Genomic DNA, 24,502 nt, shown 5'->3' on the forward strand with positions numbered 1-24,502 from the left:
TGTAATAATATCAATTTATCACGTGACTTTTATCTATTATTACACAGGGAGAGAACATGTCAAAATTATGTGTAAATAATGAGCACATTTTATAGGCAGGCCCGGCCCACCTAATCCTAATCACAGGAAGAAGGAGACTTTTTGGTTCTGCTAATAACTTTATTTGAATAAGACACAATATTTCTATGTTAAAAATACAAAATAATCAGCCAAACATAGCCAACAAATTACACACAAAAAAATATCTGTATGTGGCATCGCAATTGAGTTTCCCAAATCTGTCGCTATGGTTAAAGATGCAGTTTTATTAAGTCTGTTAAATATGGGACAGAACCTGCTGTAATTTCACTCATAATTATTGTTTAGAACCTCTACATATTACTGTATACACAGTACATGCTGAAGCCACAAGTTTTACTTTTTGTAATGGTGGAAAATATTGAATGCTAAGATATCCACAAATCAAGATCTAATGGTGCCTTGATCATACATTTCACTGCAATTAAAGGCTACCAATGAAATGACAAGTGTAACCTGTAACCAGGTCAAGAACAGCACCTGAGGACCAATGGACTGTACTCACCAAGCTCATCAGCTAACCCACCAAACCAACAACTTTGCGCTCAGACCTGGAACAGAGTAAGCGGTTATGGAAGCCAAATGCTACATGGCTTCTTCAATTTGTTTTCTATATATATTGATTAGAATTGAAAACTGGTTACAATGGCCTCAACATATACACAGTAGAGAGAGGACCACAGTGTTCTTCATCTGACACACACAATCAGGTGGAGGGGTCCCACAAGGTGTGAAAGTTAGGAGGGCTATATTTCTCTTTGAAGCTTTCTTGCTTCTCTTAGTTAATGTGACCGTGCTCCATGGACAGAATTGTACTGAAGTTACGCACTTACTTAAGTAGAAGTAACTGAAGAATTTACATGTTACTCTTGTTTTTATATCCCGATTCATCAGCGTGTCAAAATCACAAACATAGCAGAGGAAGCACTCCGGTTATCCGCCACTTCCCCCATTTATATGATAAATTGTGTTGAGATAACCAAAACAAAGCCTAACTCTTCAATGGAGAGTGTTTCACTCCACCTTCCAATGTGGGCTTATGGAAAAGGCAACACATTTAAGTTCCAAATCTTCAGAATGCATCGGATGAGCCATACTGTGGCCTTTACCCCTTTCAAAGCCTCATGCACATCTGTGGGCAAATAAATGGGCGAATGAACACCGACCTATCAGTGATACTCTGAGTGCTGGCTTTGTATTGACTGATGGCTTTAGCAACAAACATACTGATCCAGCCGTTGTCTTAAAAACTGAAGGAAGATGAGACAGATGTCTTAAAGAACAGACGACATCTGGGAGGACAGCTTTTTTCCAATTATTGCACACATCAAGTTTACCAATGCCAAAGGTATATAGGACATTGGAAAAGCTATAGGCCTTAGTAAGGTGCTGAAAACACAGACAAAACCACAACACTGCATTGAGCCTGTTTAAAATCCAAATATATAGAACACATGAATGCATCAACACAGAGATTCCATAACATTTTTCTCTCCTGACTTGTTAAAATGAAAATGTTGGATCATTTACACTTTGAGCAATGTTCATTTAACAGTGCTGTGTGGCCTAAAGTAATGAAGTGAATTTTTGCTTTGCAGTAACTTCAAGGTGCCTACAACACTTATTACAATAGAATAGAATAAAATAGAATAGAATCTTTATTGGGTCAACTCACACATGCAAACACGGCAATCTGGAATTTGTCTTGCGTGCCCCTCTTACACACACACACGCTTTTTCCAGGGGTCAGCGCAGGGCAGCCATGATACGGTGCCCGTGGAGCAGTCTTGGGGGTTCGGTGCCTTGCTCAAGTGCCCTGGAGGCAAATTGGCAACTCTCCAGCTGCCAGTCCACTTTCTTGGTCCATACAGGACTCGACCCGGCGACCCTCTGGCTCCCAAGCTGAGTCCCTATGGACTTAGCTACTGTCGCCCCCATACAGTATTAAGAAGGAGACTAGGGGCTATGATTTCATTTGATTCACAGATAAATAATTGACCCAATAAAACCTTATTGTTTGGCTTTGCAAATGCTCAAGATATGAGGGCCTTTGAAGCAAAACTCTAAACTGCATTTGAGGAGAATCAAAATTCGCCTCAGTCTAATTGTATCTTTATTTGCAGACTGAGAGCTCAGGAGAACAAATTACACATTAACATTAGGCTTAAATAACAGAAAACAATTCCACATAATCCAAGTTCATCTCCAGCATTCTTCCATCAGAACACACCCAACCATAAATGCTATCTGTCAATCAAGTGGTGAAAGTCTGCTTTGAACAGCTAGCTGTCAACCAGTCTAGTCAAGACCAGAAAAAAAGATAAGGGAATGTTTTTTGGTAGTCTGTGTATGAAAAACAGGGATGAAATGAATGAGCACTCCATCAAAACGGTAGATATTAGTGTGGACATACTGTACATTCCAATTTACCTGAGTATAGACCCCAATTAAAATACCTGAAGCAAGGCAAGATGCAGACACTGTGCAACAGACTGTGGCCATTTTCTAAGCAGCAGCGGCTGCAGTCAGTGGAAATGAAATGTATGTTTTTTTTTGTAGTGTTTAACTTGACTACTTCCTGTTTTTGTTGTAGTAGACCCATACACTATGTCAATTTCATACTTGTGCAAAAGAACATGTATCTATTGCCTGGTAACCATAGCAGTCTCAGCCAAATATTGTTGCTTAAAATACATAATTTCTCATCATGTGACATGGACATTGTAAACATAATCCTGAATGTTACCGATGATTGTATCTTATTCTGTACATAACACAGCAAAACTCAGTTTTGGATTAACACAAGCATTTTTCTTTCTTTTCATAGAGATATATGTATGACTATAAACAGTATATATATATATAGTAGCAACACCTCCGCAAAGATTTATCACTGCATTGTTGTGTTACATTACGATCATTTAGCAGACGCTTTTATCCAAGTCGACTACATTACATTACCACCCATTACAGAGGGGGGAGCAGTTGGGGATTCAGTGCCTTGCTCAGGGGCACCTCGGCAGGGACTCGAACCGGCGACCCTCTGGTTCCCAAACGGAAGCCCGACTGAGCTACTGCCTCCCCCAGTGCAATGTGGAAACACTACTCTTTAAGAGGTTATAAAGGTTATCTGTGTATGTATGTATGTATGTATGTATGTATGTATGTATGTATGTATGTATGTATGTATGTATGTATATATATATATATATATATATATATATATATATGTTTGTGTGTGTGTGTGTGTGTGTAGTGAGCTTATTTATACTGTGAATGAACAAAACACAAAACACATGATCTAATCAGAAATATACTAGCAGTTTAAATGCATGCTCACCCATCCATAGTGCTCTGGTCTTCCCTCCAATGCTTGCATATGAGAACCTCTTAAAGAGTTATGTTTCCACAGTACGCAGAACACAACAATGCAGTGATACATCTTTGTGGAGGTGTTGCTATTTGGGACATTGTCGCTACATTAGGCAGAGATAGAAGATGGGGGACGGGGACGGTCAGCACAGAGAGAGGGAGGCTACCCAGGCACAGCTGAGGGAGGTGTTGGCAGGAGAGTCAGTGGTGATAGTTGACAGTTGCTTTAGTTAAATCCAAGGGCAGAGACCAGCTCTGCTCAGGTTTAGCTGATGGCTAGGCTGTCCTTCTGGGAGGCAGCAGTCTCTGAGGGTGAGCCAGGCTCCTCTGGAGGCTCATCTGTGCTGGTGCTCGTGGAGACCTGAGTGGGGGCACCATAGAATGACATGGCCCCCTGTGGCCTTGGGCTGGGGCCCATCTCTGGGATATCTTCCTCCTCTTCGGGCTCTGAGGCTGGGTTAAGGTGCAAGGAGCCAGGGAGTTTAACTGGACAGAAAGCTGAGCCAGAAGGGATGAAGTTGACCTTGTTTTTGTCAGGGCAGGAGAAGAGTAGGGCCGATGCTGCGGTGGATTGCCTGGAGCTGCAGAGCACAGAAATGTACTGTAATCAACATCAATGTGGATACACTCAAAATGTCATGCATGCATGCAAGTAGCAAAGTGATGTTGAGACTGAGCAAGTATTTAGCACCCCACACAATGAATTTAGATGCCAATAGTTTAATGTAATCATTTATTTTGTTGTGATTCTTAATTTTGTACAACCCCCCCGCTTTTCACATATGCAAACCACAAGCAGTGAGAACAAGGTAAAAGTGAGGACCATAAAAACAGACAACATACTTGCATGCTTGATGCTGAGGGGCATTGAGTGGCTCAGAATAACAAGACTTATGCAGGTTATTATGCACCTTACTCTAAAGCAGAAATCCAACACTATTGTAGAGTTGGACTTTTGCACTCATGTACACAATCTTTTCTGTGGTCCATACCTCATCTCCTCAAAAGCTTTAATCTTCTCACAGCCCTCTGGGGGTTCACGCTTGAACATGTAGCTGTTGTTGGGTTTTGGTGAGGAAGCAAACTTGGGCAGTGGAGAGCTGCTTCCACTGTCTGTAAGCATACAGAGACACAGGGTTTATACAGACTAGCAGATAGATATGCTCTGACATGTTTTGGATTCGTTTAATCAATAAAATTAAATTCACAACAACTACATTATATTTAATACTATCAATTTTAAAATCAGTTGAATTTAAATCATGCAGTGATAATCATGGTATATTCTTTTTCGGGGAAGTTGTCTACATATCTGGATCCTTATTCACATGATATCAATAGATGAGTGCTAGATGAATTTATTTTGGTTAACTGAACCCACTATCACCTAAGTGTAACATTTACATTACATTACATTTTTGTTCGGTATACATTATGGCAAACCACTCCGGAAATACAGTATATCAATGATTAATGACAATATAGAATGGAACACTTTCTCCAAACCACTAACACTAGAACAACACCAAAAAATAAGTCAGTAAACCAAGATGAAACAATTATTCAAACCTAAAGGAAGGCATCTACCCGCAATTTAACCGAAATTAGTTGTTCTCTCGAGCGTGACATTAAAACAGGGTGGATAAATACAGATACCAAATAATATTCCCGCTTTTCTGTATTTTAGTGTCTATCCGTCTGTCATTAGTTAGTGAAGGGGACGTACCAAGAAGAAACTGGAGAAATGACATGTCGATATTTATTATATCATGATAATTACTTGCGCTTTTTATTTCAATAATTTCAGGGGTGTCTTTTTACAAAGGGAATAGAATACTGACAATGTCAGTCACAATAGACCAGGGGTGTCAAACTCATTTTAGTTCGGGGCCACATTCAGCCCAATTAAGATTCAAGTGGGCCCGAGTAGTAAAATCATAGCATAATAATTTTTTCCTTTTGTTTTTTAGTGCAAAGAAGTACAGGTTCATATTGCAAATGTCATTGAACTATCTTTTAACAAAACATATTATGAACAACTTGAAATTTCTTGAGTCAGTGGTTATCAAACTTTTTCTGCAGGGAAAAAACAATAAAACAACTTGATTTTAAATGTACATACATTTTCACATCTTTGTAGAAATGTGAACTGAACAATCTCTGAAAAAGTCTTGGAGCAACAGAGTTTAACTCTGCCTGGACAGTTAAAATTAGCTTTCACTGACAACAATACAGGAGATAAATAATAATAATAAATAATAATGAGATGAGAGAGAGAGAGAAATTATAATAAATAAGAGAAGTAAAAGGCAAAATATTCCAAGACATTTCCAGAACAAACACGCGGCATTTACTGAAAAGTTCAAAGCAGGAAATGAACGTAAAAGAGCGATTTGGATACTGCTGTGGAAAGCTGGGGAGAGCAAATTGATCAAGAAGATCAATTTGGGAAGATCGTAAGGCACGGAAAGCCGGGAATATCATTGGCTTGGTCATTTCGAGTTTTGGACAATTTATGCCCTCTGGCCTGTATCTCACTACTTGAATTTGCGGTTTCATTTTTGCTCAGTACACTATTGAATACAAGACTGCTTTACAGTTTACGTTTTGAGCCCTGCATTTCAGTCCTCACCTTTGCCCTTTGTTAAATCCTTGACAGCATGGCTGAAGCTAAATTAAGCAATTTTTTTAGCTCTACATTTCACCAACTTCAGAGATGAGTCCAATTGTCAGTTACCATGTAATAGTTATTTGAAGGCCATTATTGATTAAAATGTGCAATAATGTTCAAACCAAATTTATTTGAAATAATATGAAATGGTATGAAAAGTAATATTTTGGCAACAAACATTTTAACTAAAAATAACCAAATCAATAGGGAAGGCATATTATAAGTGTTTTTGAAATGTCTTTAATGACTTTGGTTATTTTTTTTACCTTTCTCTCGGTCATATACTTGATCATCTGTGGAGTAAGGACTGCCATCATGGGATTGTGGTGGGCAGGCTGGGGAGGGGCACGGAGAAAGGCTGGAGCAGCTGCTGGACCTGCCATGGGCTGAAGGAGTCCGCGTGTCTACACTGCGTGTGCTGCTGCTGCGTTGCTGTGGAGGGAAAGGTGCTCTCCTTCCGTCAGGAACCTCCAGGGCCTTCAGTCACAGAGGTGAAGAAGCAGTACAAATGCAAATTGAGCAGCCAGGGCAATACAGGTGTTGGACAGAAACACATGCCTGCTGATATTTGAAGTTGACAATGCCCCTTTTAATATAACTTATTCATGGATGCCTCGTTGGTATGGACACGAATATATCATGTTCTGGCTTTTGATCTGACGCCCATTGACAGGCTTTCCCCCACATATTCTGGGAAAAACACCCACATTCCGCATTGAACTTTTTTAGCATATAGTAGTGAATGTCATGAGCTGCTGCAACTTAAGTATCAACTTCCAATCCATGTTGGTTAAACTGTTGTTTCATATTCTTTTAAACTGGGCACTGCGCGGGATTGGAAGAGGAGCGATATGAATAAGTACCGCCACAGGTAAATGAATGAGCCGATACTTCTGCGAAAAAATTCTGATCTATAAAAAAGTTTGGGAACCACTGTTTTAAACTGATGGCACAGTGAGACACAGTAGCTTTAGTTTGACGAGAAATGCATTTCCTGAAGAAAATGCGCTGTGACTGCAAATGCTGACGCTTTTTGCAGAATGCTTAAGAGGTGCGAGAACAATTGTGTGACGGCCTGAAACATGTTTGAATGGTTTCTGTACTTAAAAGTATGAAGGGCCTGATGGAAATCAGAGTATATTTTATAAAGGAATGGCTGAATAACCTTAAAAAAACTGCAGTGTTTTAGTTATTTTATCTGAGAAACCATAAAAGATTTACATATGTGCCTGAAAGATTGATGCCTGAAGGCCTGAAATTGTTTTTTGAATGGTTTCTATACCTGAAAGAATGTAAACGTTACAAGTCATTAGTGACAGGTGGAATACATTTAAGCTGCCGTTTGTTTATAATCACAGGGGCACCCTTGTAAGCAGACAAAGAGTCTGAAGGCTGAAAATGCCTGAAAACCACCTGTCGAACAACTGGCTTTCTCGAAAAAAACATAACTCCAATCTGAGTACGGGTTGGACCATGGTGAGGTAAGGCTGTATCATGGCACAAAAAGGTCAGAAAATAAACTAGCTGAAAATGTAACATTTGGCCACAAAGAGTTAAACAGAAGACCGCTTCTGAAAGCAGACAACATTTTCTACGTATGTATTGTTTTATGAGGTGTCATTTTTAAGAGTTGAACATGTTTTTGAAGCTGAACTCTCCAACAGCTGACTCTAGAGGCTGAAAAGTCTTTACAATTTTTAAACTTGCGATATCTGATAAACCAAGAAAAACTTGAGAGCGATGAAAAGGGGGTTAAAAGACAGAAGCCTTAAGGCCTGAAAAAATGTTTGAATGGTTTCTCCTGAAAGGCCTGAGATTAGCACAGCCTGAAGGCATGAAGTGCCTGGACAAAATTTTAGGACATTTTAGTGGGTTTTAAATGGGATTTTTCATCTGGGGATGAAAGGTGTGAGCACAAAAGTCATAGCAATAATGCCAATAGTGTAAATATTCTGAACATTGTAATGAATAGTGTCTGTAGGTTGAAGTATGTGCCAAAAAGCATGTGGAAGAAATGAAAAAGAACAGCAATCATTACAAATACAACCAATAGAGCAAATGTTAGCATGTCAAAGGACCAGTGTGTAACACTATCAATGCCATTTGTACTCCAACTAAGCATGAGGATATGGGACACCCACCTTCAACTCTTCTTTCTCTACGTTGTCTTTGATAAAGACTTTCTCCAGCTCGTGGTTAATGCCCTCCATGCTGCTGGGAACTCTTGAAATGGAGGGCTTCGGCACAGTGGTGTTGGACAGCGGCATCTGCGCCGATTTTGACATGGAAAACTGCTCCAGTAGAGAGACACAGGGCATTTGAGTTAGGGACTGAGAGGCCTCCTTTTCTATTCAGATGTGTTCAAAACTTTGTCCAAATTGGGAGTACACCATATACAACAGCATTAATATCTATGTCCCACATATATTCAATGATCACCCATTGCAAAGGTGATAGTAGCACAGGTGGTAAATCAGGTTGCACATAAACTGGAAGGTTTGTTGTTAAATTCCAAGACGCCTTTAACATGTTTTACTGTCTTGAGCAAGACATACTGGGGGCAATACAATATAAAGCACAACGTGAAAATTAACATATCACTCTGGGAAAGTTGTGTGACACAACAATGTATGCTCTTTCATAAATATCCAGTACTGGCATTTTTTGTGTTTTTCTGCATTTTCATATAAAACTATCACGCAAAGGTTTCGTTTCAGTCTGGTGTTAGACCTGCGAGTGGCTGGCTGCCGTCAAGGTGTTATTGATGGTCCTAGTGAGGGTGAATAAGTGATGGTGTTGAAGGGTATTTCTCTTTATTGTAGCATCATCCTTGTTAACTGCTGGAGCCACTGCCTCAGTTTTGTTTGCTGTAATCCAACAGAGGAAGAGCAGATCGTAGAACAGTGGGAGACAACAGCAACTGGAGGAATATAAAGAGGAGATCAAGAAAATCGATGTTAATGATTTGACAATATGTTAAATGTCAAATGTGATACACAATATTACACAGGGTTTTTCCTGCATAGGGGATTTCAACCAGAAAATATATTCTCACAATGCTGGCATCTAAAAAAGTTTTTTTTAAAACGAGCTGCACCACAAATGGCTGAAGGAGAGAGGAAAGGTTCACTGCTATTAAAGCTGACATGACAACACAACGAGCAAACATTCTGAGACTCTACAATCAAGATTTGTTATGTCAAAATATCATTAGGAAGTTCTGGAGGAGATGAAGCGCGTCCAGGGGCTGCTGAAGGAGAAGATCCAACAGGGCAAGGAAAGCTACAGGAGGGGGCTGAAGAGAAAATTCCAGCAGAACAACGTGAGGGAGGTGTGGAGTGGCATGAGGACCATCACTGGCTACAAGCAGACAGGTAGCCAGACTACAGGAGGGGGCCTGGACTGGGCCAATGAGTTGAAACTGTTCTTCAATAGATTTGATGAGAGGTCCACTGACCACCCCTCCCCCAGCTCTTCAACCATTGATATCATATTTACCACACTTGTATGCTGTATAAGTTGCATAAATTGTAAATACTTCTAACTCTTTTTGGACTACAGGTGATTCTGTTGTTTCATTCTCCACTGTACTTTAACTGTTGCACAGCAATTTCCCTCGGAATAATAAAGCAGTGTCTTATCTTATCTAGTAGAGAATTCTATGCTATTAAAAGTCTGCTGGCACAATGCTAACACAAGCAGCTACACGAGGCTAAGTGACCAGATTGGACCAGGAGAACTCCGAATGATGTCAATTATCCAGGGGCCTGGTGGACATTATGCTGTGAATTACTGCATTCTTCACATTCTTTTAAATCGTTTTTTTCAAGAATCAAGTTGGAGGCGCTCATGAGTATGGGTAATAAGTAGTTGCGTCTTTTCCAGCTACTACATATTTGACTATTAAAAGAGTAACAAACATAATTCCGACCCTCTATTTCAAATAATCTTTATTTAGTTCTCAAGATACATCTCAATATGGCGGGGAAAGGTAGCTCTCGCCAAGATTGTACAAATTGAGCCCCATCTCAATGTGTCAGCGAGAAAGCTAACCCCTCACTATCATCCAAGCATGGCAACAACGAGGAAGACCCATCCCTTGTGGCTGTGATCAAACTTATTGAAACGTGCCCAGGTGAATTCACTGCTCAATGGGCACTTTGCAGTTCATCATGGACTCATTTGGTTCACGTCTCATTGTGGTCAAAACCTCCCTACAAGAACATGACAACAGGATCAGTATACTCAAGGCAATATTTGAGACACTGGATAAGTGCAACAAGTTGCTTATTACCAAAATGGAGGACCTGGAGTCAGGAGTATGTGAAAGAATGTATGCGCATTTGGTATTCCAGAGACCTTAGAAGGGCCACAAGTTACATTCATGAACACGTTTTTAGCTGGGCATGGATATTTCTGATGATGGTGCCGTAGCGTTGGAGTTCAATCCAGACGGCCAGGTCTATACTCAAAATCCTTTTCCATCTTGACAAGTTCTTAGAAAAATAAAGTAACATTTAGTTTGAGGCGTAACAATGCCATCAGTGCACGTTGACAACTCCATTTCTGTCACTCTGCCCTTGAGTGTAACAAATCTGATTGGATATGCTACCAGACAATTCCATTCATTTGATATCATTGTGAAGAGCGGAGAGAAGAAGAAGAGAGGGTTTTAAGCGCAGTATTATCAACAGCTGCCCTCTCGTGGCAAAGCGGTGCTTCTACCAGGAAAACCCTGTGTCGCAGGCCGCAGATGTGACTGGCTTTTCCAACTTTATTAGTCTTCAGCAGCATTTTAATGATCAGATCAAGATAACTATGTTAACCAATAGTTATGTAAGAGTTAAGCTGTAAAAAGAGAACAAAAAGTGCCTAGTTAAATTAAGAAAAACAGACTCTGTAGGAGCAACCCAATGTGCGATTTACACCATGTTTCGCTGAGTTGGAAGTCCAAACTCGTTCTGGATAGATATTTGAGTTGCTGACATACCTCAATCAAGTATCTCAACCTAACAAGGAAGATGGCAGCCCACCTAGAGCCAGGTTCTGCCTGAGGTTTCGACCCGTTAAAGGGGAGTTTGTCCTTGCCGCTGTCGCCAAACTGCTTGCTCATCGAGGAATGTTTGGTTTCTCTTTATGTTCTCTGTAAGAAATGTGCCTCGAGATACACTTTGTTGTAGGGGTGGGTAGACGTGTCGACGTAAACCGACTACCCAACTACGTCGATTTGCTTAACCATGCGCCGACGCGTCATGTGGCTGCGTCATGTGGCTGCGTCAGCAAGCATGCACGCAACTGGAGAACAAGCTGCGGCCAAAAAAAGTCGCCCATGGTCTAATGTGAAAGCATCGCTGAGTGCGTTGTCAAGGCGGCAGCACTTTGTGTCCAGCGAGCCGGATGCAACTCTTTGCCGGCTGACATGTGGCTCGCCAGCTCAGCCCAAAGTCTCCCCCCCCCCCCCCCCAGACTGTCTGATCACAGCGCTAACTGACCTGCGTTTTGTTGTTGAATGCAGATTGCGCACAATCACTTTTACTTGAATTGAATAAGCAATTTGTTGGATTGTAAAACGGAGATTATCAGTCAAAAGGTGGCTTTTTGTGGAATAATGCATCGCAAAAACTTTGTTACATTTGTTTGTTTTCAAGAGAAGATAATTGAAGAAAATATGGAATATAAATGAGATAAATTAAAAATGTATTTTGGGGGAAATAATTGCTATATTGCGTCTATAGATTAATCGACTAATCGAAAAAATAATCTGTAGATTAATCGTTAAAAAATTAATCGTTGGGTGCAGCCCTACTTGGGTTACAGGTTTGGATCAGGTCCAAATGTTCAGAGCCAAGCTCTACAGCTTCCGCTCCCTTACTCACTCACACACATATAATGTATCTTAATTAATTAATGCACAGCTTTTTGCACTTTAAAAATCCTAATTAAATGTAAACTTAAATCAATGGTAATTCGACTACAATCAGCTCTAGATTGGAACACTGAAGAGGAACTGGTAATTCCTAACAAAACAAAAACCTGTACTTGTACTTTGAAAGGTACAAATGTTCTTTGAAGAAAAATGTATTTAGTCTTTCAGGGGTTACTTTTTTCCATTCCCAATGGCCCTCTCAATTATTCAGGGCAGCTACACTAGAGTCAGATCATAAAAAATATGTCATATACAAAGCAAATACAGTAGGTTGTTATTGCAAAAGGTGTCAAACTAACTAACTAATTGACTGCCCCATCTGTCAAAAGATTCTTGATGTGGAGTATGATGTTACGATGCTAGCAATGTCAGCAAAAAATAACTCTCTGCCTGTCATTTATATGATTTCCCAAATTTCCAATACTTAAAACAGATATCACCATTTTCATGAAGGGGGTGTAAAGAGAAGTGTAAAGCCGATTTCACAAGACACCATGAGGACCTTGAACGGGTCCTGTGGATATGTTCTCAGATCTGTGTGTGTGTGTGTGTGTGTGTGTGTGTGTGTGTGTGTGTGTGTGTGTGTGTGTGTGTGTGTGTGTGTGTGTGTGTGTGTGTGTGTGTGTGTGCAACCAAACAACTCAGCCAAGAGGTTACTAATGTATTGGCCATGCAAAATCCTTGAATTTGATTTCCACAAGGTATTAGCTATGAGATGGAAAACATAATTACAATTATTAATGGATGTTTTTATATTGACAAAAATATCACTGGGGCCAGGTTTATGTTGCCTGTTAATTCCTGTAAAAGATTGAACCTAAAATTTGACCAAAAAAATCAATCGGATTTGGTATATGTCTGTCTGTCTGTCTGTCTGTGTGTGAGAGAGAGAGTGAGAGAGAGAGAGAGAGAGAGAGAGAGAGAGAGAGAGAGAGAGAGAGAGAGAGAGAGAGAGATAGATTGTTTATTTGTTTGTTTGTTGCAGAGGCTGGCCAGTAAACGACCACAAACGGTCATATATGGTGATACTGTGTGTGGTTTCAGTGTGAATAGTAGATCTGATAATCCTAATCAACCATATCGTGCAGATAAGTGAATGCTGTTTTTGACTGCACAGCTGCATCATCGACACAGGCATATATAACAAAACACGATAATTATGAAGAAAACTACCTGTACTGTAATGACTCTAATACCTCTAATGAAATGACTGTAGCTTTACTGTTGCTCTTATATGTTGATCGCACCAACGACCAGAACAAATTCCTTGAAAGTGAAAACTTACTTGACAATAACGCTCTTCTGATTCTGACAGCAGCACTGTCTTGCATATCCCATCTTCGTCGCCATCGTAACTCATTCGAATTAAATCAAAATCAGTCTTCAATGTCTTGTAGTTAAGACGTAACGTTTTAGATGGAAACTGGAACACAGTTGCAGTATCTGTTGTCTACTTTTGTGTCACATTGTGTAGTATTTCCCTGTTTTGCTAGAAGCAGCATTAGATGCCAGCAAGCTAGCAGTGCTAGGCTAGCATCTGTGTACTTCCACCGCAGCCAAGGGAAGAACCTTACGCCAAAGCTAGCTATGAAAATGTGGCTAAATGTATGACTGCTTAAACAAGACCTATACATTTGCTGAGTATTTTACGTCCGTTTAAAAATTCGGTATACAAATAATTCACCAAACTGCATTCATTTCAATTAAAATATCACTCGATCAACTGAGTTGCCTGTCATTTGTACTACCATCTTTAACCTGAAATATCCGTGGCGGATGGTAAACAGTGAGAAGCAATTATTAAATGTGTAATTTTATTTAAGTAAAGCGCTAAGTGGTGGACTATACTAATGCCGAACATAAGGGTGATCTGTGGTGATTTGGAGGAGTTACTGAATTCCATCATGTAGTGAGCGTAATTGTTAATCTATTGATGTTGTAGGTGTCTGTTTAGTTGTTGAGGTAATTTGGCCTAACTAATGCTATCTCACTTTGAGATGGAACGACACTTAGCATCACATTAGCTTAACGCTATCGAATGTGTAGGTACAGACAAGCGTAAATTACCTTAAAGGATGGCATTACCTTTGGAAGCAGGTAATAATAAGGAGAGTGTTCAAGCGAGTAACTACTGCTGTCCGGCGGTGTGATTCTCTGCCTCAGCACCAGCCGGCTGTCCGAGCAGCTTCCACCCGGGTTGGCGGGACCGGAGCAACGGCTAGTGAAATATTTGGTAGGGGAGCCGCGGTGTTTATCCCGCTGCTGAGATGGGTTGGCTGTTGCTGATAATAATACTTGCACGATTACTGCTATCTAAGACGTTATAATGTAATATGTAATGTCATTTGGTCTTTGTTAGTACACCACTCGCTACACGCTTCAACAAGGTTTAACAGACAGACAAAGACACAATTGTATTACTTGGCATACCCCTTAAGTACAATTACATACACTGGCAAATAACAGTTATGACCATTTTGTGACACACATTATTCTACAATGTTTTCGCGACGCATTGCTGAATCGAAATAGCGTTCAATTCTCGTACTACTGAATTCATTACCGCTTCCCAAATAACTAAACTGCATTTTTATTGGATGAAAATTTTGCAAATGTCGATTTTGTTTATCTATTCATGTAACAATTAAACCACCTGAATATGAAATAAACCACCTGTTATTTGTACCTTGAGTGTGTATGATATAATTGTAGACGGGCGACAGGAAAATATAACAATTACAAATCTTTTATATAAATTTCCATCAAGCTTAGTCACTTATGTTTACTTACTTACACTGGTGCAAAAGTAATGTTTTGGTGTCAATGTTTAGTTTAAATCGGGGGGAAACCGCCGGCCTGCCAGACACTCTTCCGATTACGTCATATAAATAATTATATTGTGATTATAATTCCTGTCAGACCGACAGATCGCGAGCGCAAATTTCGAAGCGCGCCCCCCGTCAACCAAAGTCAATCGCAGCGCAAATTTTCGAAGAAACAAACCAAAATAAATGTGATCAAAATAATACTTGTAGGCAAATGTTCAAGGATAATTTTGGAGAACATCTAGTGCAATCAAAGTATTCCAGCAAATGGGAGCATTTTGTGTTTGTGTGTGTATGATATGAGGGGGTGCAAGTCAAATTTCAATTGCATGCGATTTGCCGTGAATTGTATGCAACATGATGATTAATAAAGTACCTTATCTTATCTCATCTTAAAACTAAGGGCAGCTTCACAAGCTTGTGATTTACCTTTGGGAGCAAACAGAAGATCTGTGTGACATCAACTCAGAGGTCTGACTCTGATACTTTTGGATCACTTATCAAATTTAAACATTATTCAATATATCTAAAATCATTCCATTTAATTCACTCACTCCATTACATTACTTTTAGTGTAATTCCAGGTCATAATCTCATGACAGCATATCAGGCTTGTTATCACAGGCTTGTGTCATATGTATGTTTATAACATTAATTTATAATGATAAGTCATTGCCTGGTATTTTCTGTGGAGTAAATAAAACACTTTATATTGACTGAATCTATATTCACTTGACTGAACTATATTCACTTTATATTAATGAAATATTTGTAAAGACATATTGTCCTTCTGTCATCATGTTCTGTCATTATTTACATTATCTCTATTATAACTATTTCACAGGATTGTGACCAATTGTGCAATGAACTCAAACCATTAAGGCACTCTAAGGAAGGATTAATTTGCAGTAACAGAACATAACTCTATTGATTTAAAAAACTATTAAAAAACAACTAATACAGTTGGATATTTGAAAATGTATAAAAACTGAACTCAGTAAAACACTTGTGGCGGCAGTGGCTCAGTCCATAGGGACTTGGCTTGGGAAACGGAGGGTAGCTAGTTCCAGGCCCTACCCCTCCCCATTTCTTTAACACTAGTTTTGTCTAGTGTAAAATGCACAAGAATTCACTTACAGCATTCCAAAGGTTCAGATACAGGGTTCAGGTTGGATTCTTAAAACCATGGCCAAAGCGAGCCATGAGGTCCCGACCTCAGTATTTATTTCAGAGTGAAAAATTTAAATAGGCTATATCACTAAATAAGTTAGGTAAGTTAAAAATGTCTCTGGCAGTCTGGCAGCTGTGTGTGTGAGTGGCCATTTTGGTGGTGAAGGCAACAGCCTTCACCACCAAAATGGCAAAGTGGGGAGAACCCCAGGCAACACACAAACATGAGCAACAGCAACAGAGGCACTTGGCAAAATAAATAACAGCAAAGCTGGCTCTGCAGAGCAAACAAGCTTACTTAAGATACCAGGGATATACCCCTGTACCAACCCCCTGTAGTAAACTAAGATTTGACTACTTTCAGTGTCTCGCTTATCTGGGTAACCCTCCTAGTACACTCCAAGCACAATAGCCACATAAGCCACCACAGATAATGAATACCTTTATTATCAAACTAATATGGGAATAGGTAACATGGAAATTTAGGTGTTTGGGTGGTAGACTGGGACTCTCAAAAACCAGCAAAACTGGGACTGATCCCGCTGAGCTGGCGAGCTGTGTTTAAACCACTGCCACCAACCCTAAAACTGACGCTAATGTATTTTCACTGGAAAATCAACCTAGACACAGAGTTCTGAGGCGGTGGGATGCGTCTGGTCACAGGAGGATCCTGCCTTCATGGAAAGGTCATACATGTTTTGAAGATTATTTATTAAAATAAGATTCCCCTGTTGCTTTTGCAATAACTTGTACTCACAACTTCTGTGTGTCTGCATCTCCCTTGTTTTAAATCATTTCAATGTGCTACTGAGTGAGAAAGTGGAGTGAAAGACCGAGGGCACTGTTCATGGCTAGACACACACAAACAGACACACACATTTACTGTTCTTTGAATGGCTCAATGTAGTAAATACCTATCAATTTAAAAAAAATAATTTCACAGAGGTGGTACAGCCATTCTTAAAACCAACCAACCAACTATAAACCAAGGGTGATCAACCTTTTGTTGTTTTGTATATATGTTGGAAATGTGGCCAGTTTCACATGATATGTGAAAATCATGTCTGTTCTTACAAAGGTGCTATAGAAACATTTTTTAAAGATTTTATTGGAGAGAATTAAGAAATATGCCGACAGAACAGCCACATCTGGTTTTAGAATTAGAAGGTATTTCCCATGAGTACAAATCTGTTCACATTTAAATAAGGCTGATTCAGAATAGTGACAAATTATCCAAGTTCCTCACAGTGTGAAAGCATTTTAACTGTCAGAATGTCCTTAATCAGACACACTACACATTATAAAGCACAGAGTTCTCCAGAGTAAAGTCATAGTGGAAATTAGCCAGATTGTAGTTAATGTCTCTGGATAGCAGGACATCAGGCATTAGGGTGAACCCTGCCTGCATGGCCAAGACATGGGGAGCCAAAGCAAAGGGGACATCCCCAAGGAGATCTTGGAGTGATGGATCTGCTGTGGGTCCGATGGCAGTCAAAGCTGTGGAGAGTTTAGGATCTGTGTGCTGTGCTGGGATCGAACATGAAGACTGAATAAAAAAAGGACACAGATTTATAGTCAATAAACAGTGCCGACTCTCCACAGCTAAAAAACAAAGTGAAACTTAAATGCTTAATAGAGGGCTTTTCAATTAGATTTGGCCATATGTCAAATGAATGTTTTTGTCAACACCATTTTACAGGCATGGTGGACACAGTGACTGGGGCCTTCCTGTGTGGAGCATGCATGGTATCTCCTTGTCTGTTCAGGTTTCCTCACGGTGTTCCAGTTTCTTCCCACAGTCCAAACACATGCTGTTTAGATGAACTAAAATTCTAAATTACCCATAGGTGTGAATGTGGGTGTGTGAGTTCGCAGGTCAGGCTAAAAATTTTAATGTTGATGGTCCGAGCACCGGAATCCACATAAGGCCTGTGCAAGTGAATGGAGAAGAAGTAATGATGCATGATTGGAGGATTTTTACTGAAATAAAACCAATTGATTGTGATAAAAACAGATGCTTTTTTTAAGAATGCTGTTGCCTACTGGTGGGGTTGGGGTCAGTCAGACATTTTTCAAACTCAGATTCAAAACTGTGTCAGGACGGGTTGGACATACACACAGACAGCACTTGCAGGTTACAGGTTCTAATATGGTTCAAAACTCCAGGCCCAATTCAAACATCACAATCACAGCCTTCAACTGAAGAGACTTGGATACTGCAGTTGAAAGAACCGAGTCACATTCATCAAGGTTAGCTTATCTTATATTTTGAACAGAATCCTTAAGTGCTCATTCACAAGCTCACCTTTGATGGATGCACAATGACGTTTGTTGATGGCTGGACAATGTTTATGGCCTGCATCATCCGCTGCTGTTCTTCAACAGTTTCTCCTGTAGACCACCATCACAAACGAGGGGGGAAAGGGTAGTTATTGGCTTTTTACTAAAAATAAAGCCATGTCATAAATATTTCATTTAAAATTGCCACAATCAATGTTTGGCCCCTAGGTTGATAAAATAACTCAGAAATAACTTCTGAACAAAACTCCTGACAAAGTGGTAATGGCTTCTTATACAATGTGACTACTAAAAAATGAGCAGACAGTAAAAATGACAATTCTCTCTTCAGCTTGTTTTGGTCTCTGCCAGCCCTTGGGGAAAACACTGAAGTCCTTGCTTATCCTTTTTCACCGTCAACTTTACAAATACATGGTCTGTTACCTGGGATAGTTTCCTTACGCTGGTCATTCTGTCAACCTCTGCCAGCAGAAACTGAGTTTCATGTGAAGACAACATGTGGAAAATTAATCATTGCTGATGTGCAGACACTGGTGAAGTAATACTACACTGCTCACAAAATTAAGGGAACTCTTAATCATCACAACATAACACCAATTCAGTTAAACTCCAGTGGTATCAATCTGTCCATTTAAAAAACACAAGTGATTGTGAATCTATTTCAACTGCTTTGGTGCACAGGTGCACCCCTCAAAGGGGAATTTTGCATGTGGTGTGGAGACAATTACCATCTCCTTATCCTTTCAGACTGATTCTTCCCTAGTTTTGTGTTCTGCTTGTGGCCTTGTCACTTCTGACCAGTCCAGGCTCCTCCAGGATGGCAAATCCATACGCGCTGTTCTAAGGTTTGCTGTGTCTCTCAGCATGGAGAAGATACAAGGTGACCGGCCGTTACACAGGGAGAGCTGGATAGGGCTGCAGAAGGTAATCAGCCCAGCAGTAGGAACAGTATCTGATCCCTTGCTAGTAAGAAGAAGAGGAGCACTGCCAGAGCCCTACAAAATGGCCTCCAGCAGGCTACTGGTGTGCATTTTTTTAACCAAACTGTCAGAAAGAGACTCCACGGGCGTAACATGAGGGCCCGATGTCCACTAGTGGGATCTGCACTCAATGCAACTCGATTGGCATTCGCCAGAGAACACCAGAATTGGAAAGTCAGTCATTGGCACCCCATTCTATTCACAGATGACAGCAAGTTCACATGCATGAAAGAGTCTGGAGATGGTGTGGTGAACGTTATGTAACATCATCCAGCATGACCGGTTTGCGGTGGGCCAGTCATGGTCTGCGGAGGCATATTATTTGAGAGTTGCACAGACCTCCATGTCATAGCCAAAGGTACCCTGACTGCTGTTACGTACCGAAATGAAATCCTCAGAGCGATTGTCAGCCCTTACGGTGATGCAGTGGGCCCTGGGTTTCTCCTGGTGCAGGACAATGCCCAGCCTCATGTGGCTAGTGTGTGTCGGCAGTTCCTGACAAAGGCATTGATGCCGTTGACTGGCCCCACTGGCCTAAATTCCATGGAGCACCTATGGGACATTAGGAATCGGAGCATCCAATGCCCTCAAGCACAGCCACACACTGTCCAGGAGCTCACTAAAGCTCTGATCCTGGTCTGGGAGGAGATTCCGAGGACAACATCCTCCGACTCATCAGTCATGGCCAGACGTTTTGAGGAGTGCATACAGGCACGCAGGGGCCACACACACTACTGTGTCACATTATGAGTTGCCATGATGAAATTCACGCAAGTTGGATAAGGCTGTGATAGATTTTCGGTTTGATTTTGAATCCAACCCTCAAGGGGTTGATGCATTGCGTCAGGTGCAGAACCGTGACATTGTTCTATTCAATTGAAATCTACCTGTGAAAAAGAAAACCTTGCTTTAAAAGAAAAAAATCACGTAAATAAATCACCTCTAACTCCAATTGAATCACAGAAGAGTGTATATAATCACACTGATGATTTATCATTGTTGTCACAAATTAACACGGTAATATCTCAATTGAAATGGTAAACAAGTTAATAATAATACAAAGCTCAGAACCATCTGTGTCCACTTCAGTATATCGGCAGACTACAGGGTAAAGAACCACTTCAAGCTTTTTATTGTTATTACACTTTGGTTTCGCACCAAATTCTGAAGAAATTGTGAAATTTACGACCGTTATATTCTGTGAAAGATGATCCATACATAGTCAATTAAACAAGGTTTTGCTCCATTATTTGCATTATTAGTTCATTTCTAGGTCACGCTGCAGCATTCTGGCTTTCAAAGTCACTGGACCAATAATTGTACAATATTAAACTTAAAAATTTTAAAAGTTTTGGCATGGAGCTGGCCAGTGACTCAGTCTACTCAGATCTTAGTCTACTAAGATCTGCTCAAAATTCACCAAGCAACACTTCATACAACCCATAAAAAACACTCACCTTTATTGTTAACTTAGACAGCTCATGCTTGAATGTAATTGATTACTCTAAAGGCCCAAACATGTCGTTTAACATTCCAAAATGTGAATTTGCTTTTAATATGTACTCATATTTCTCACCAACGATAACGAAGCCTCCCTCTACTTCCTGTTCAGTTGTTGACTTCTTGGAGTCTTTACGGAGTCCAAGAAAACTGAACATGGTTGTTTTATCCTGTTATCAAAATGAAGAAAAGATTAGAATGACAATCATTTATGTCAGTGTGTAGTGTCAATGTCTTTACATGAGTGTACATCTTTGACCTCACTGATGGTCATACAGATAAATGTTATCATTCATCATCATCACACACACGCTGACAGACTGCTCTCTCCTGGTTGCTCATCAACAAGATTCACACATTTCCTCTAAATATCACGACTTTATTCTCGAAATTTCTTGTTTATTTTCTCCCCGTCGCAATCACGGCGGTCTTACTATCTTTTCCCCTTATTATTAAGTACAGCATCCGTCCATAAATGTTGTCCAGCGGAGTTCCACAGGATCTGATTTTTAACATTAATACAAATCATCAGGATAGTTTAACTTCGGTATGGTTCTTATAAGGGTACGTTTACAGGTGTGTTACTCACAAAAACAAGGTAATCTTCGTTTAGTGTTTTGTTATGGTTGTGATATCAACATCACTGGCCTGAATCCCGTCCGTGTCCGTGTAGAAACTATAAGCGCGTACACAGCGCTTCCACAAAGGATCTTGACAGAGTAAGCAGCAGAACTAACCATTATCACATGTTTCCGACGGACGTGTTTGTTAGCCCACGATCCGGATATACCGTGAACAATGTTGGAGGCGTTCGATTTATTTTCCTGGTTTCACCACAACGGTCCGCACAGCGTTTCTTCGCCTTACCCCTCCCCTTGAGGCTGCCCCGGTATACAAATATATGCTACAAAATATTTCCCGCGAAGACAGTATAGCACCAACGCCATAGCAGCAACGCATCATGGCACTTTCGTCGGACGCACCAAAGCCGAGAATAAACTGCTCAATGCTCTCACAGCACATAAATCGACCGGTATGCTTCGTTGGACGTGTTGAGAAGGTTGTAGCACGAGTTAACATGTTTTTAATGTTGATAACCTACATAACTCCGTGATGGTAAAAAAAAATAAGCGTCTCTTCTGATTCTGCTAGGTTCATCCAATGGGGAAAACATTCACAATGACAGATGGAGAAGGAACGGTCACAGCGGTTGAACTTGATGCAGTTGTGAGTATTTGTATTTGGAATCGGTCAGTAGCGTGCTTCATACTTGTGTAGCAGCTTGAAGTGCATATGCTTCAGACCTACAACAAACTTCCAGCAGGTCTGAGATCTGCTCCAACTCCCAGCTTGTTTAAATCGACGCTTAAAACTTTTTCCTGCTACCTTTTTTTATAGTGAAATTAAACCAGGGGTGTTCATTTTTATGCTTATGATCCCTCTTGGTTGTTTGAATGGCTTGTTTCATGCAGTCGTAAAAATCATTTGAATTAACCGAAATGTGTCAGAATGGCACACCATAGGTAGTTTGACTTGTAATGTAGTTCTTTCAACTAAGTATTTTTTGGGGCAAACACAGGGTAACCATTATCCACCCAAATCTGTTTCAGATACTTGTTCACATGTGTGTAGTGACATGATTTATAGGGAAAATGTATTGACAATATAATACCAGATACACAGGTGCATCTCACTAAATTAGAATCTCGTAGTCTCCCCCATGATTGTGTAGCCTACTAAACCAAACTGAGACGATTTAAAGGCTCAGGAAACCTTTGCATGTGACTTGAGTTATTTAGCTGATTAGAATGCGACACCTGAGAATACAATATTTTGACTTTTTCACAATAGTTGTAAGATACTGAATTTGGGTTTTCATGAGCTGTAAGCCATAATCATCAAAATAGATATCAAAATATTTCACTTTGTGTGTAATGAATTTGTAATGTGTGAGAGTTCATTTTTTGAATTGAATTGTTGTTTGGCATATAGTGTAGATGCATGTATTTGAAAACAAATTTCTCAAGGGTTGAGATTAATAAAGGGTGTTCTTCTTCTTAACCCCAAGCCCTAATGCTACGTGAGCAACAAAGGTAGTTTAAGCAATGTGAACTTTAGCACAGGAAGAAATAAAACACTAGTCCTCTTTAATGCAAATGAGGGATTTTTCTCAGACCCAAGCAGATTGTAATATTTGCCTTCTAAGAGTAACACCTAACCCCCACCCTTTTCGAGGCTACAAAAATGCTATGCCTATTGACTCTAGGTTCTGTGACACATAGGTAGGTTCTGTTGACACTTTCATAAAGAAATATGTAATTAAAATCATTGTGAAGTCACATGGCTTTTCAACGTGTGCGTGCTTGCACACCTTATGACATGTATGCCCATAGCAAACAAACGTATATCAATATAGTTTCTTGTCAAATGTCTGAATGAAAAGGTCCAAGAACTTCCAGGATTCAGGGAGATTGTTTTTCCCCTTATATGATTATTCTGTTCTTTCGTTTGTTTGTCCCCATAACCAGAGTAGTAAGTAATAAGTGACCCATTCAGGAAATGGGGATATATTAATAATTGAATATTTCTCAATGTATAAAAGCCTTTTGTTTTCAACAGCTTGAAGAAGAGCTAAGTGGAATTGTGGAAGTGATTGGTCTGGTGTCCAACAAAGGAGCTATAATGGCTACATCCCTCAGTGTGCTACGAGAGAATGAGGGCATTCCTTTTGGTAGGTTTCCTCTTATTAACAGGAATTTGGTTGTCATATAGTAGTATTAAAGTATTTAACTCTCCCCTTGAACCCACAGATTTAGAGCTGTACAACGAAGCACTGAAAGTCATCCAAGACTTCCCCCAGTATTACCCTTAAGAAACAGCCACAAGTGGATTAATGTTCACCAAGTGAAGCTGGAATTCTTCCTTCACTCACTTAAAGGGCATTGTTGGTTTCAGTGTCTTATTGTCTGTTTTTGGTTCTCTGTTAAAATAAACACCGATAGGTGTGTTTTAGCAATAAAAATATAACCTTGTATGCCAAATGAGTGTGTGTAAAATTTCATGTGCGGGTTCTGTGACGACGCTTCACAGCCTACGTATGGTATGACAGACTAAAGACGATTAATGTGAGAGCTTGAGGTGTTAAGAAGTGATCAGCTGCAGATGATTTGGGGGAAATGTAATTAAGAGTAAACCTTAAGCATATTACTAGAATAAGATCTTATTTGTACTCCACAATAATTATGTCACCATGGTTCTATTTGTAAATTAAGTGAAGATAAAAATTGTCTTTAACAAAGTGTGTCAAGATCAAATCGAGCTGTGTTTGAGGTTAACATATTTGTGATTTATTCCCTATTCATAATCGAATCGACTTGGGGACAAAGATTTACACCCTTATTTTTACTGATATAAGGCAAAAAATAATTTGGTTACTAGTTATGATGAAACAGGCTTTTACAGTAATGTCTGTAAATGTTGTGCGGAGAGCAGAATTCTCCAAGGACAATCTGTTGGGTTTTTTGACAGTCGGCATCCATTCTGTTGCATTACCGCCATCTGCTGGACCGTCCCTTGCCCGGTCATGACAACCATGGCACGTTTGAATCAGTGCCGTGCGGTGAGGTTTGTGACTGGTGGTGAGGCACTGACTCTTTCAGAATCAATCCATCCACCCATCCAT

The 24,502-nt window shown here is 40.0% G+C and overlaps 3 protein-coding genes across 3 annotated transcripts; 1 reads left to right on the forward strand and 2 right to left on the reverse strand.

Annotated features, from left to right (window-relative positions):
• Nucleotides 1–1,726: 1,726 nt before the first annotated feature.
• Nucleotides 1,727–14,475, reverse strand: glcci1a (glucocorticoid induced 1a). Its single transcript, XM_076157095.1, has 6 exons — nt 14,469–14,475; nt 14,115–14,329; nt 8,263–8,412; nt 6,388–6,598; nt 4,443–4,563; nt 1,727–4,031 (listed from the first exon to the last, which is right to left on the reverse strand). The coding sequence occupies exons 1-6, from the start codon at nt 14,473–14,475 to the stop codon at nt 3,716–3,718; spliced, it is 1,020 nt and encodes a 339-aa protein (XP_076013210.1). The 3' UTR covers nt 1,727–3,715.
• A 2,657-nt stretch (nt 14,476–17,132) lies between these two features.
• umad1 (UBAP1-MVB12-associated (UMA) domain containing 1) lies at nt 17,133–21,555 on the reverse strand. The gene is made up of 4 exons (XM_076157147.1): nt 21,410–21,555; nt 20,897–20,990; nt 18,348–18,433; nt 17,133–17,588 (listed from the first exon to the last, which is right to left on the reverse strand). The coding sequence occupies exons 2-4, from the start codon at nt 20,976–20,978 to the stop codon at nt 17,334–17,336; spliced, it is 423 nt and encodes a 140-aa protein (XP_076013262.1). The 5' UTR covers nt 20,979–20,990; nt 21,410–21,555; the 3' UTR covers nt 17,133–17,333.
• An 87-nt stretch (nt 21,556–21,642) lies between these two features.
• rpa3 (replication protein A3) lies at nt 21,643–23,852 on the forward strand. The gene is made up of 4 exons (XM_076157149.1): nt 21,643–21,880; nt 21,973–22,047; nt 23,440–23,551; nt 23,631–23,852. Exons 1-4 carry the CDS (start codon nt 21,782–21,784, stop codon nt 23,690–23,692), a joined length of 348 nt encoding a protein of 115 aa, XP_076013264.1. The 5' UTR covers nt 21,643–21,781; the 3' UTR covers nt 23,693–23,852.
• The last annotated feature ends 650 nt before the right edge of the window (nt 23,853–24,502 follow it).

Source organism: Genypterus blacodes, unplaced genomic scaffold (assembly GCF_046128005.1).
Source record: "Genypterus blacodes isolate CSIRO-AG114 ecotype Tasmania unplaced genomic scaffold, CSIRO-AGI_Gbla_v1 ptg000072l_1, whole genome shotgun sequence".
Classification (NCBI taxonomy): domain Eukaryota; kingdom Metazoa; phylum Chordata; class Actinopteri; order Ophidiiformes; family Ophidiidae; genus Genypterus; species Genypterus blacodes.